Source organism: Lottia gigantea (genome assembly GCF_000327385.1).
Source record: "Lottia gigantea unplaced genomic scaffold LOTGIsca_7, whole genome shotgun sequence".
In the NCBI taxonomy this organism is placed as follows: Eukaryota; Metazoa; Mollusca; class Gastropoda; family Lottiidae; genus Lottia; species Lottia gigantea.
This window is the reverse complement of record NW_008710370.1, coordinates 515,290-530,221: the sequence shown is the minus strand read 5'-3', so window position 1 is coordinate 530,221 and position 14,932 is coordinate 515,290. Positions and strand designations below refer to the sequence as shown.

At 32.7% G+C, this 14,932-nt stretch overlaps 1 protein-coding gene across 1 annotated transcript; it reads left to right on the top strand.

Annotated features, from left to right (window-relative positions):
* Nucleotides 1-200: 200 nt before the first annotated feature.
* LOTGIDRAFT_154892 (hypothetical protein) lies at nt 201-14,186 on the top strand (the record flags this gene model as incomplete). Its single annotated transcript, XM_009065396.1, has 7 exons — nt 201-2,219; nt 2,875-3,026; nt 6,932-7,064; nt 7,669-7,821; nt 9,990-10,047; nt 10,717-10,779; nt 13,966-14,186. The coding sequence occupies 7 exons, from the start codon at nt 201-203 to the stop codon at nt 14,184-14,186; spliced, it is 2,799 nt and encodes a 932-aa protein (XP_009063644.1).
* Nucleotides 14,187-14,932: the final 746 nt, after the last annotated feature.

Below are 14,932 nucleotides of genomic sequence, written 5' to 3'. Positions count from 1 at the left end.
ATTAGCTTTACCGGCAGATAGACCTCAATTTCAGCTATCAGTAATTTTGGAATTGAGATCAGATCTTTGTTTATTTTGCAATTAAAAGGAATCCTTTAATGAAATATAAAAGTAATACTAATAAGGTCACAATTTGTTTTTCAGAAGTACATGTATGTTTTAAACAGATAGACTGAAGAAAAATATAGTAGTCAATAAAGATGTCTAGTTTTATTCCAATGGTGTCAGCATCACCGCCTCCCATGGAGGATGAGAAAACTTTTGGATGGGAAGATGATGAAGAGTTTGGAACATTTACTGGAGCTAATGATAGTGGTTCCAAGGAAACAAATTCTGAAACCGACAAGAATTGGTCCAATACAATTCCAAAATCACCGGAAGAAAGTCCTTCCAAAGATATTGACTTTGCAGACTTCAAAACATTCAACGACAACATTCAAGGATCAAAACCAAATGTAACCGATTTACCATTGAATTCAAATATCATATCAAACAACAAAATGTCGCCCTCATCTGACATAAACAAAATGTCTGAAAGTGTGGAGAGTTTAGATTTGAGTGAAAAAAATAGTACTCAAACAACTTTAAAGAGAGATTCTGATTCAGGGATGTTCAGTTCCGACCTCTCACCCATTCCTGTTGCCAAGGAGACGCTTGCGTCTGAAAACTGTGATAATGATTACCCTGAATCTATAAAACTCAATGATTCTAGTCCAGAAACTCCTGAAGAAATGACAATTTCAGAACATGATAATGGATCGAAAGAAATTCCTTCTCAAGCAGATTTGGATTTACCCACCTTAGTCGAAAATGATGTACTGGTAAATGATAATTTAGATAATGAAACTTCAATAAAGGATGGAAGCCTTGTGGATTCAGATGAAGAATTTGATGATTATAGTTCTAATGTTCTTCAAGCACTATCTTCAAATGCAGCACAATCTTCTATAAACCCTCCAATTAATAGTGACAGTCAATTAACTGAATGTGATGATTCTGTTGTAAATAGTAAACCTAGTCTTGGACCAACTTCTCAACTTTCTTGCAGCGCTGATGAGGATGATTTTGGTGATTTTGCTGAATTTTCAGACAAGCAGTTACCAAATGAGTCCAAAACCACAACCATAGTTGAATCTGGTGTCACTTCTGCAACAACTGATACCGGTACCAAAAGTGACATGGCTGTACCCCTAACAGATCTAGAAAAAGAAGATCATGTAAAAATAAACTCTAAGGATAGGTCCGATCCTCAAGAAAATGATTCAGTCAAAAACTCTGATTCCAATTCAGGTACTGCCATAGAGATAGGACCTATACATGATTCTCCTTCCAAAGTTGAAGAATCTTCAAGTGATGGCAAAAATCCCGAAAATGACAGCCCATTAAATGATCTCAGTGAGGATGAAGATGCTAATTTTAGTGACAGCCAAAATGATGTCAACGAGACATTTCCTAATTCAAGCGAAAAAATGGATCAAACTGATCTCAAAAGTGACACTGTATGTGAAAAAGTGCCGCATGATAGTGTAGACAGGCAGACAGAAGTGGAAAATGTGGATATTAATAAGGCAAACGATACTGACAAGCATAATGTGTTGAATAACAAACTTAACACTGATGATGACTTTGCTGATTTCCACAAAGCAAATGATAGAGTAATTGAGAATTGCACAGAAAATCAGGTTAAAAGTGATAGTGATGATGATTTTGCAGATTTCAGCTGTGCTAAAGTTAAATCTTCTGAAGAGAATGAAGAAGGCTTTGCTGATTTCAGCAGTGCAATTTCAACCCCTCTTACTAACAATGATGAATTTGCTGATTTCAGTCATGCAAAATCCGAGGGTGAAAATCAAAATGATGATGACTTTGCAGATTTCAGCAGTGCAAAATCTACGAGTGAGAATAAATGTGTTTCACCATCTCAAATTGATGATGATGATGACTTCGCTGATTTCAGCAGTGCCAAATCTGAAAATAATAGTGCAATTAAAAGTGTGACGCAACATTTTACTGAGAACAATATTACCAATAATAATGATGATGATTTTGCTGATTTCAGTTCAGCAAGTAAGTCAGAAAATTTTGCAAATTTTGATAGTAAAAAAGAAAATGATGATTGGGGAAATTTTTCTGATGATGATAATGATGATTTTGGTAATTTTAATGAATCAGCTGTGATACAAGAGGCGCCCAAACCTGCAGCATCAACTGTTTCTCGGGTAAGTAAAAATAATATTCGTTGGTAATAAAATGTTCTTGCAGAAGGAAAGTTTGAAGGAGTATAGTAGACTAACTATGAATTTTAGTAGCTGCAGATCATAATTTCAGATTACTGTGTCACTTTTCAGAATTTGAATCCTACATCCTTATCTCCTGCAATAAGGTTACAACATGAAAGTCTAGTAGAAGTAAGGATGTCATCAGATCTTAATTCTTAAAGATGAGGGCATATGACAAGATTATCGTGTCCATGACAGGATTTATGGTATCAACCAAGTTTGATTACTGTCTCTGATAGTTTTATTATCTGCAAGACAGACCGTCATCATCCAATCAGATTCATTTTCCTTTCAATTGCATGCTCCACACGTGATATAAACATAATGGAATACGACCGACAAGATATTTTTGTTGTTGGTGAAACTTTGAGAAGACTCTAGTCAGCGACAAAAATCTAAAACGTGATACGGATAGATATCCACACATCTTTAACAAACTTTACATATGGCATAAGAAGCTCTGTTAGCTGGTAAAGCTGATTAACTTTATGAATTTGTCCATCTTGGTCATAATTTCACACCAGTTAGCCAATATTTCTACTGGTTCAGATGATAAATCTCTGACCACTCAGACAGGATTAATTGGTATTTTTAGACACCTGGTTTAGAGAAGATTGCCACAGTTATAGAGACATGTTTTACCCGACAATTGCAATCAGATATTGATGGGAAGAACTGTAATATTATAATGTTAGATAGTTTACTTCAGGGTTCTGTATATACACAGACTACAAAACCTCTTACACAGTAAGTATTCATTAGTTATTGTTTTTTTAGGGAATGCTAGAGGTTTTAAGCTTTAATTTGTTTCAGGACATATTGCCTATTATTACACCATTCCATGTCTGTTTCTGGGAGCCGCGGTGGTTCAATGAGTTATAGGCTGTTCGGATGAGACAATAACCGAGACCCCATGTGCTACAAGCTGTGCAAGGATTCCTGGACAGTTGGAAATCGCATCGCGTCACCCGCCTTTATTAGCCCACAGTGCAGAAAAGGAGAATGTAAAACTTTCATTTCTGTTTGTCTGATGTCCGTGGTGTCGGTGATTGAAGAAAATTTAGACTAAGAGGCCATTAGATTCATTGTAATTCCATTTGATGGCGTGAATAAATAAGACAAGTTCTAATGATCCCAACCGCAAAATGGAACCAAAAATCCAAAACATTTTGGCAAAACATTGGTAGCAGCTAATAAACTTTTCACATGAGGAAGTATATCAATCATAAATGAGGAAGTATTTCATAATGAAAAGTGGTAGTAGGTGTCTAGAAGAACATGCCCTGTCTAAATAACCCTTCCTACTGTTACATCAAAATCTGGTAAAAAAAAATTGAAATTATTAAAACAATTGACGTCAGACAGGAATATAAAATGGTGGTTAAAGCTATGTCTGGTGTCTTGCTGCCGGGCAGAAAATGACCTTAAAGGGATTGTAAAGATGTTTTCTAAACTTTTTTATGTGTATTGGGGACGCTGATAGCATCAATTTGTATCATTCCAATTTCCGGGGAGCTACCGGAAGCTACTATTGATATCAGTTCCCCTCTAGTGACATCATACAACGCGTTTGAGTGGAATTGCAAGAACCACAGACGTCAGAATGGAAATTGTAATGGTGCAATTTGATGCTATCAGTGTCCCCGATACACATAAAAAGTTTAGAAAACCTCTTTATAATCCCTTTAAAACCTCTGTATAGTACTATAACAATATTTTTTATTGTGTATTATATTTAAGCTTTAGTCCAATGTGTTATAATATTTGATATTTGACTACATCAACAGTATGGTGTATATTAGTCTAAAACATAATGTCAGTAGGAAGTTTAGAAAGATCACTCAGGTCTAAAATGTTTGAAATTCCATTAAAATGACTGCTATGGTTTTACATGTATAAGTTGAAATTGATAGGATGGTTTGAGGATAATTGCTGTTCCTTGGGCCAAACCTCTTAATATCGAGATATTATCTGAATGCTCATTTAGAGCTCTGTCTACATGAATAATAAGATAAATTTTCTTCCTCAAAGAATGGCTTTAAAGATGGGTTTCCTTATTTTCATTGAATAGAAAGTAGAGATGTTCTAATGACTTGGAATAATACCAGTTTGTCTCACAGCAGTACATAATGAATTCATAATTAACTAAATTAGAAGATAATTACCAGCAGAATTTCAATGAGTGACGGATCAAGAAAGGTCAAAAAGTCTTTTTTTGTTCATCTAGACTGTACATACATGGACATTTATGATTGGTTAAACTCTTAATAATATGCAATAAGAACATAATGATATGATTAAGAATTCATGATAATTCATTAGAAACATCAATTGATCAAATAGCTTGCTTAATTTGAGAGTAAAAAATGAGAAAACCCATCTTTAAAAGCAGAAATTTTGATTTTTTTGTTCAGGGACCTTATTCTTAAAAACTTAACTTCAAATGATTTTAGTGTTCCAGTCATCTGATTGGTCAAAAATGTAATTATATTATCAATATTTCTCTGTTAGACTAGAAACTATTTACAATTAACAATTTGTTCATGTTTACTTAGTGTAATAACAAATATCAGAACAAGACAAAATAACTTATAGTGAAAAAATAGAATAATGAATAACAAAATAAGGCAATGGCATAAATTTTGGGACTTGATTCTGTTTAGTAACAAAAGTGCTTTATTTCGTTAATTGATATTGTAGTAGGTCAAACAGCTAAAATTGGAGATGATTTTGCAACTGTGTGTTGTACTTGTAACTGCTCATTAAATTATGAAAATTTAAGCATCAGTTCTGATCTAATTGGGAGTAAAGGTTGTAACTTTGATCTAATGACAAAGTTACGACAGCACAGGCACAGGATTTTAAAGTTTTAAATTCTTTAATTTGATTATACAAAACAAAAATACAGCAAATATTCGTGTTCAAACCAACAACATTTAAAGCAATGGAAGGCAAGATTCATTCAGGTTGATGCTGATAAAAAATATCCAACCTACAAAAAGCGGAATGTCCCTTTAATAGACATTAAGTAAATGCAGTTGAATAAAACATACTATAGTATTTAATATAGACTGTTTTACTCTACTACATTATGGTTATTGATTTTATAGTAGAGATATATGTATTGACTTTATATATAATATACCACACAACCTTTACTCATTTATATCACTAGAAATCTCGACTTAAGGCGTTTTTGTGGGCCGATTTGATTAGGTAGATTAGCTATTTTGTGCATTTGTGAGCCAGGACAATTAGGCTAATCGGTACATTTGTGAGCCAGTTTACCTAAACTGATTTGGCTAATCGTCCCAGGAGGTAGTTAGGCGATTCGATTAGGCTTTTCCAAGATGGCGGCATGTGAAAGTTGCTAATGTAATCAAAATAGCGGTCTTTCATTGGTTGTCAGCAGAGGCAGCCATATTTCCAGATCGCCGATTTGAATTTCGCATTTATGGACCACTGCTAATCTTAACCACATTGCATCAAATCGTACTACCTAATCGAATTGGCCCACAAAAACGCCTTTAAACTACAGTACTGCTACATTTTTTCTTATATTGATCTGATTTTCTGCTTTAGAATGTGTGGACATCAGATCGTCTGTTCTGTTTAACATATATATTGACTAGATTATGCTGTCACTATAGCCAAACCATTCAAGCACAATGTTTCCTCGTTATAGTTTTGTTATAATTTGTATTAGAATTTCGTGAATTATAGACGGACAAGAAATACAAATAAAAAGTGATTTGATCCCCTTTCATTAACTCTTTGAAACAAGCGCCTTGTATTTCTGAATTATTTATTTATCTTGTAAATCTCTCCAGAAGTAGGTAATTTCGTATCAAATTGATGTATTCTAATGCTGAAATCCACAATCCCTACTTGTGACCTAGCCCAGTGCTTCTATAAGAGAGTATCTCTTATAAAACCTTATGTCAGTTAAAAGATTTGTAGACAATAATATGAATATGAATATTGAATATGACAAAGAAATCTGTTTTCTGAATAAGTTATTGACATCTGTTACTGGTTATACATGTTTAATCATGTTTAATTACATTAGTTATGTTAGGACATGAATTGAATATAATTTAAATACAGAGAGTTACACTGTACAGAGATAAACATATTTATTAATAATTCAACTTGTTTGAAACTCTACTGTTATGGATTGTCAGACAAAGTCTATCATTCTCAGAAAAAGCTTTCCCCATTTATCATTGATAAAATCATTGATGATTTATCATTGTCAGACATATTCTATGATTGTTAGACAGTCTATTGTAGTTAGACTCAGTCTATCATTGTAGGTCATTGATGATATTCAAGTCTCTCATTGTCAGACAAAGTTTATCATTGTCATTCATAGATGATCATTGTCAGGCATAGTCTTTTCTTGTCCGTCAGATGATCATTGTCAGACATAGTCTTTTCTTGTCAGTCAGATGATCATTGTCAGACATAGTCTTTTCTTGTCCGTCAGATGATTGTTTCATGATAATTATGATAATTTGTTTATATTTGGTAATTTGTTGATATTTATGATAATGACAATATTAATGATAGTTTGTTTATTGTTAATATTTGATAATGTTATAAGTGCCAAATTTCAATTATAATTTGTTGTGATTTTTCCTTTTTTTTAGCCAAGATATATTAAAGAAAGTTTTAAAACATATAGAAGATTATGATAATACGAATGCCTTGATGTATTCGTGGAAGAAATCACATAGTAATAATAGATTGTTTAAAACATTGAGAATAGATACACAGAATATGGTGAGTTATTATAGCTTAATACCTCAGTTCCCAACCTGGGATGTTTTCACCCGCTGGGGATGTGGGACTAGGGTGTCAGGGGTGTGGCCAAATGGTGTAGGAGCAGAATTTGTTTTGAATTGAGAGAGCACCTCACATCAACCCATGCTGATAATGTGGATGAAACAAATTTTTGGGGGTGTGAAAGGTCAAGATGATTGTTTCAGGGGTGTGAAGGCTGAAAAGAGATGGGAACCACTGGCTTCATATCTTAGCATTGATTTTGTTCATTTTGAGAGTATGGCTCTTGTAAGCTATGTTCCTTGGCTGTGTTAATATTGAAAATTCGTTTTTTTGAAAGTCCTCTTTGAAGAGACCTTTTGGACAGGCTTATGCAGGGTGTAGGCTTCATAGAAACTATGAAAATCGCTTTTCAACTAAATGATATACTTTTGGGCGTTTGGAAACAAGCTTGCATTTACGCTTTTCCACTTCAAATCCAAAATCAACAATTTTGAAATATGGGAAATATTGTAATAGATATCATCAAAGAAGTCCATATAAAACTTGTATGATGACTAAGTGATAAATTGGATGATTGATGGATGGTTTTATTTCTTTGCAGTTATTTGGTTTAAAGAAACAGGTAGTGCCATTATCAGTAACAGGGTTAACTTTACTAGAACCTATTAGAGGTCAGCTAGAGTCTAGTAAAAAAGGCAGGGTGTTAGCTAATTTAGTGGAACCAACTTCTACCGATTCCATCCCACAGTTACAGGTAGTTAATTCATTATTTCGTTTTTAGACAGTTTTGCATAGCTTGTTTCTTTGCCTCTTTGATCTAACTTTTTTATCTAAATTCGTTTGAAAAGACAGGGTTGAAAAAAATTCAAGTATACCAGTTTTTCTCATTAAATTTGCATGTATTTTAAAGATATAATGCAATGTGAATCCAGATACTGATGGCTAATATTGGGTCTTCTATCAGTTGATAAAACAATGACACAATGGCCACGTTCACAATGCATAAAAATTGACCTGCTTGAAGTGAACTGGACTCTGCCCCGCTCGCCAGTACTGTTTAGACTGCACTGTTTTCACTGGGCCAGAATGGTGAGTCATCAAGAATACACATGCTTTCCAGTCAATGGAGGCGAAAAAACCTTGGACATTCAAAAGGCAGCCAACCATATACAAGCAGATGATTTTTAAAGTTGTGATTAATTTTCACAAAGTAAATGATTTTTAAAAATTTTTAATTTTGTTTTTTGAGACACAAAGAAATAGAATTTTATGTTTACGTGAATATTGGAGATGTAAGCCATTGCAAACACGATGTATTCTATTACGACATTACATGTCATAGGGTCAAAGTTATTATTGCACATGTGCACTTCTCCTTGGGTAAGTGCGCTTTTACACTGCAATGATCTTAAGCAGTGCCATACTCGGTCCGGACCGAGTCCATCTCTTCTTGTTGAACTCTGCCTACTTGAAACTAGCATGATGCCGAGCCCTCTCAACCTGTTTACACTGCCACAGCCACCTGACTCGGCCCTGATAATTTGTGGCTGTCTAAACGCAGCGAATGACTGCGTAGTCAACCTTTATTCATTGCAAAATCAAGCTTTGCATTTCTGTCATTTTAGTGTTTAGTTTTGTTTGAACTTCTACTATATTTCTAACCTAATGTTAACTTAGTTATTTTAACTAGTAGATGTAATAATTCCTCTTGGATTGTAATACAACAGTTTTGCTTATCGTTGATGGTTTGATTTAAATCAACTTATATTGTAACCAATGTGACATTTGTCATTGCAAACCAAACCAAACAACTGGATTTTTTGGCTCACTTTTAACTATAACTTATACTTGGGATATCTCAATCTAGATAGTAAATTTCAACTGCACCAACCAACCCAACAGGAAATAATAAATTGTTCAGGAATGAGCACTGGCAATATTATGAATCAAAGATTTACTTTTGGGAATGCACTGAAGCCTCTTTAATGAGACATTGAAAGCAAGGTTCATAACGCAACTTACGTCATCCATTGAAAAGATGGTGACGTCATATGAATGAATAGTCTATGTGACGTCATTAGACACTCGCTCAACAGCAAGAAAATTAGCTTAAATCTTCCCTTTCTTGGAAATGTATTATGGTAAAATTTATCTGAAGGTGTCATTAAATAGCTTTATTCCAAATTTATTGATGTAAAATATGATTAGTTTCGAGTTAGTGGGATTAGAAGGCTTTAAAGACATCAAGGTGACGCTTTTATGTGGTGACTTTTTCAAGGTTATGAGCCTCATTCTGGATTCAATATGGCCGACGCTTGAATAAGGTCTATTGAATTGAAGGAAATATTGAGGTCATCTAGAGTATGGTTTCAAAGATTTAAAAAATATTAGGAAGCAACAAATCTCTCTTTCTGCTGTGAAGAAGGTTTGTTACTTGCCAAAATTTCTCAAAATTCATTTTGCCTCAGATGTACAGAAATTAGCAAGGCTTATTTTCAGGCAGTTTTTGACTTCCAGTTTGGGTGTGGTTGGATTTTAGAGAAACCTTATACTTGGCACCCTTTAATTGCTTTCTCATAATATTTCAATTTTATTATACTAATACATCACTAATTTCTTTTAGATGTTCTATAAATAGAAAAATATTGTACAATCTAACTCAACTGGTCCTTTATCCTACTTTCAATTTATCATTTAGAATTAGATACAAATTAAGATGCAAAAATCTTGATTTGTGCTTTATTTAAACTTTTATACACAGCTAATAGAAAGGTAGTTTTTTCTTAAATAACATTCTTGAGATTTGTGTGATTTCTTGACTGAAACATACCATTTTATCATAAATTTGTCCATAGACATTCTGCTTGTTTCCAGCTGGTTTTAAAGCTGATTTAAAATTGCCTATATATTATTTGCTTGTAGGACATGCCCCCGGTTGAGTTTGACTGGCACAATAGTGGTCTCACTAATCCATTAGAAGGTAGGCACGTTTTTACATCACTTTTATTTCATTTACTTTAATTATATGTTTGATGTTTGCTTTTAGTTCTTTATGCATTCTGATTGACTTCTGTCGAATTTGAATTTAAAATGCCTAGAATTTCTCTGTGTGTTTTTAAAGATGATTTACGTGTTAATTTTTATGAGACAAAAGTTAATGAGTTATTTGCTCAGAAGGTAAATCAAGATTTCTGACTGAGTTGTTTATGAAATAGACCTACCCAGTAGATAGTGTTTTGTATTTTGATGGACATCTTTAGCCCTGTCTTGTTCTTTTTTTTTTGTTAGCTTTTATTATTTTTAATAGAGCCTCTTCAGTTAGGGTTTTACGACAGCCGTCTTATTAACCTTTTGACCTACGCTAAAAATACATTGCGTCTAAAAATTGATTGGTTAAAGTAGACATCATTGAGTAAAGTCAAAAGGTTATTTGACCTGGCTGTTGAGATGGCTGTTGTTAGATCGTAACTGAAGTGGCTATATTAAAAATAAAAGCTATTTAAAAAAATGGAATCAAATTTTAGTTAGACTTGAGAGAAAAATTGTTTAACCAAAATAATAGTCTTAAATCATGAAATTTAGAATGTTAAAATGAATGGATCTCTCTGATACCAGTAGATATTGAGAATGTTATTTCTTTTACTTCCAGCCAAAACTCTGGATTTAGATTTTATGGTTTTGCAAGAAAATGAAAATAATGCCAAGACCAGAGGTAAGCATACTGATGTATTTTATAGTTACCATTTTGAACAAGAGAAAAGCCATTGGAATTGCTATAGTTAGTCTGGATTTAGATTGTCATGGAAACAGTTTCTGTAGGAAATATTCAGACCTGATGCCATTTATGAAAAGCTGTTTTGGTGGAATATTCTACCTAAAAAAATTTCTCTTAAAGTGTGCTAGTGGAACTTGTAAAATTCCAAATTTACAACAAATTTATTGTAAGACATATTTGAGCAACAGTAGCCATTGTTCAAGATGTGAGTAAAATAGTTGTGATCCAGTGCCGTGTATGATACTGTATAACATATGGACAGGATTCTCTTCTTCCATTTTCTAATGTATCTCATGATACCTTGTGTAATCTTACGTTTATTCTTGAACATCTAGTACATGACTTACAGGGTTTTTTCTTATGGTTTGAGCAGCATTATCAACAAAAATTTGATTTTGTCTGTATATGTCTTGCTATACATAAATAGTTTTTAAGATCATATAGTGTGACAACATATTTGTTAAAAATTCGCTCTACAATTGAAGTATTGAGCACTATTATAACAGAGAAAATATTTTACTATGTCAGTTGTAAATGATGGAAGAATTTTCAGCTTGTATAAATTAATAAAATCCCCACCTTATTTTTTCAATTTTTATTTTACTGTTATCAGATGAATGGGATTGGGGTAAGACATCATTACCAAATTTTGATGTAATTTCTTTTAAATGTTTTTTATCTTACTATTATTTGCATGATTTTCATCATTAGTTTTCATATATGTTCTTTTTTTCGTTCTTTTCTCCTTTTTGTTTTGGGTGACAATTTTTAATTTCTCATTTCCAAAATTCATCTGTGGTTACACTCTAGTAATGTCAAAGATATGTCTTCTATTTCAATCAGTGAATTATAGATGTAGTGTGGACCTTGTTCTATGATAAGATTTGAATGATATTTAGAAGCTTAGAGAACATATAACAGAAAACACAAGGGAATATATTATGGTATAACACACTTCTTTCATCTTTACGACACAAGTTGTGTTAAATTGTTATGTACTTTGTTATCAAAGAAGTGTGTTATATCATAATATATTCATTGTGCTCTTTGTTCTATGTTGAAGGTACACTGCTTGGCAAATCATTTCCAGAGTAACATGCTCTGCCTTTAGATTTCTGTTAATGCTCATAATTGGGTAGTAGCTATTTTCCAGAACAGTAAATATTGAGGCTCAAGATTTAAAATACTTACGTAACTGTTTAAAGAATTATTTTATCTATTGTGACTTTCATGTTGAAACTTTCACTAAATATAAGGGGCATCTCCCTCTACGTGTTGACATGAAGTATTATGTATTTCACGATCAAGACCACAAAAACTCATTGAAAAAAACTGTCTAGTCCTTTAAACAAAATGTGCATTTAAACCTGCTCAAGCCAATGGTTGGTTTTGGAAAATTTCAAATGAAGCAAATGGTATCCCATCAACTACACAATTTCAAAGATTAGTCAGTGAAAATATCAATCAAAAATGTTTTCAAATATGTGTGCAATTTAATGTTTTGGTTTTTTGGTAATATTTTGCACAATTATGGTGGCTATAATTCCTAACTTTTTCTCAGTGTCTAAAACTGACCCATTTCAACTGCAATCAAGTCACCATAGGACTGGGCGATCATGATATATACACTGGTATAGGAATTTATATTGTAAGTTATATCATCTAATGAAAAAAAAAGAAATATGGCCATATCATGATATATGATGGTTATCATGATATATCGTCAAATTTTGGTCCAGATAAGATCATCTAAAGATTCTAACAAGTAACTTAATATTTGAGACAGATATTTTTTCATGATATTCAAGACTGGAGTGTTTTTCATGATATTCAAGACTGGAGTGTTTTTCATGATATTCAAGACTGGAGTGTTTTTCATGATATTCAAGACTGGAGTGTTTTTCATGATATTCAAGACTGGAGTGTTTTTCATGATATTCAAGACTGGAGTGTTTTTCATGATATTCAAGACTTGAGTTTTTTCATGATATTCAAGACTGAGGTGTTTTTAAGAGATATTTATTGTTTTTCTTACATTTAAAATTTTTAGATAGAAAAACAACAATATTTTGAATCAAAAACCAGTAAAAACCATACTTAAGAAATATCACAATATATATATAAAACCATATCATGATATATTAATGCTTGATATTGTGATATCAACTTGAACCAATATCGCCCAGTCATCTGATTAAACTTAATATAATGTAGGATATTGTCAGATCCAGATCTCTGTGAAATTACAGACAGAATATACAAAGATTTTTAGGAAAAAACATTTTCTTTTGTTTAGTATTTAATTAATATCATTTTTATTTATAATTCATTGTTGTCATATTACATATTGACTATGTGTTGTATAGTGTATCTCTGTATTGATAGTAATTTCTAACTTATTATACTCTCATATTATAATATATAAATTTGTCTGTTGTCCCTCCTGTTCTACAGACAAAAATGATACTTTGATGTAGAACAATCAATGACGTTATCTTTAGACACTGTTTTGTGGATAGATGTAATCTAACGATATCTGCTGACCTTGAATAAGGACAGATCAATGTTTCGTTGCTTGAGCTAGCTGGTATCCTTAGCACTTACAGGGATTGTAAAGAGGTTTTCTAAATTTTGTATGTGTATCAGGGAAAGTGATAACATCAATTTGCACCATTCCAATTTTCAATCAGACATCCGTGGTTCCTGCAATTTGTCAACCCTGCAAAATTTGCTTGTATCACATAATACCTTTGCTGGTGTAGTTTCAGTAGTATTGCTTGAACCACAGACGTCTGATTGAACATTAGAATGGTGCAAATTGATGCTATCATTGTCCCCGATACACATACAAAATTTAGAAAACCTTTTTACAATCCCTTTAAGTTAAGATCCTTGTAAAGTGTTTCAACGATGATACTCTAGGTTGCCATAATTAGGCTGTCATTCCAGTTCTTGACCTAATCTCATAATGAAATGTGTCTTTTAGCTTGTGTTATCTTTCATGTGTTAAGTTGAAAGATATGTGTGATGATGATAGAGGAATTGTGTCATTAATAATTTTGTCAAAGACGGCAGACATTCAGATAGTAATCAGTCAATTAATATGTCATTTTTTACTTTCAGTTTTCCAGTCTGAGCTTTTAGATGCACCAAGATCTTCAGTTAAACCAATGCAGCCATTAGAAGATATATTAAAGAACATGAAGTCTACCACCATGTCTACTCCATTCTCAGAAACTCCACGAACAGAAAACTTATCAAAAGAAGCAGATGATGTCATTAAATCACTACCTCTTTTATCTTTTATGAAGTCTAAAGTTTTAATGTTTAAGTTGAATTCTTAAATTTCTATTTTGTCCCTAAAACAGTGCAGTCTTAATTTGCACCATTACAATGTTCTGCTGCCTGCCTGTCTGCCTACTCAGGTAGCTCAGAATGGAGTTATAGAAGCAGACTTTTAGACAGATATAACACGTAATATGTTGACTAAAAATGGCGCAAAAAAAAAGAAGATGTAAATACTGATTACATATATAGAAAAACCATAAGCCTTGATAATATTGATTTAAAGGGACAGTTGTGCTATTTTTTAACCAATCTTACCTTAGTCTAAGAAACGGGAATAGTTTTAGCCCAGCCAATCAATAATAATGTTCACAGCTCACCGAAGAAATTTGAGTCTTCAAATCCATGTGTGTCCAGAATTATCCTTGTTTGAATGTTAAAATGACGACTCATGAATTTAAGATACTCTTTGATATATAGAAAAGACATCTACAGTGAAATTTCTAGTTTAGAGACATTTTTGAAGGAATTATTCTAGTTTAGTACATTTCTAGTACTTTTGAGGGCTATTTATATATATTCAAGACTCAAATCAACTCCCCAAAATGGCGCATCTGTCCCTTTAATGGGATTAATGTCTACATTTTACAAAGATTTTATGATGTATTTATAAAGTTAAAGGAAATGGCTTTTGATTATCTTTTCAAGAATTTGTAGCATGAGGTGAACAGGGCTCTTAGATTTTACAAATCTTTCATGTTTTAAACCACTAGTGTGACTGTGATATATTCCTCTCATACCCTCG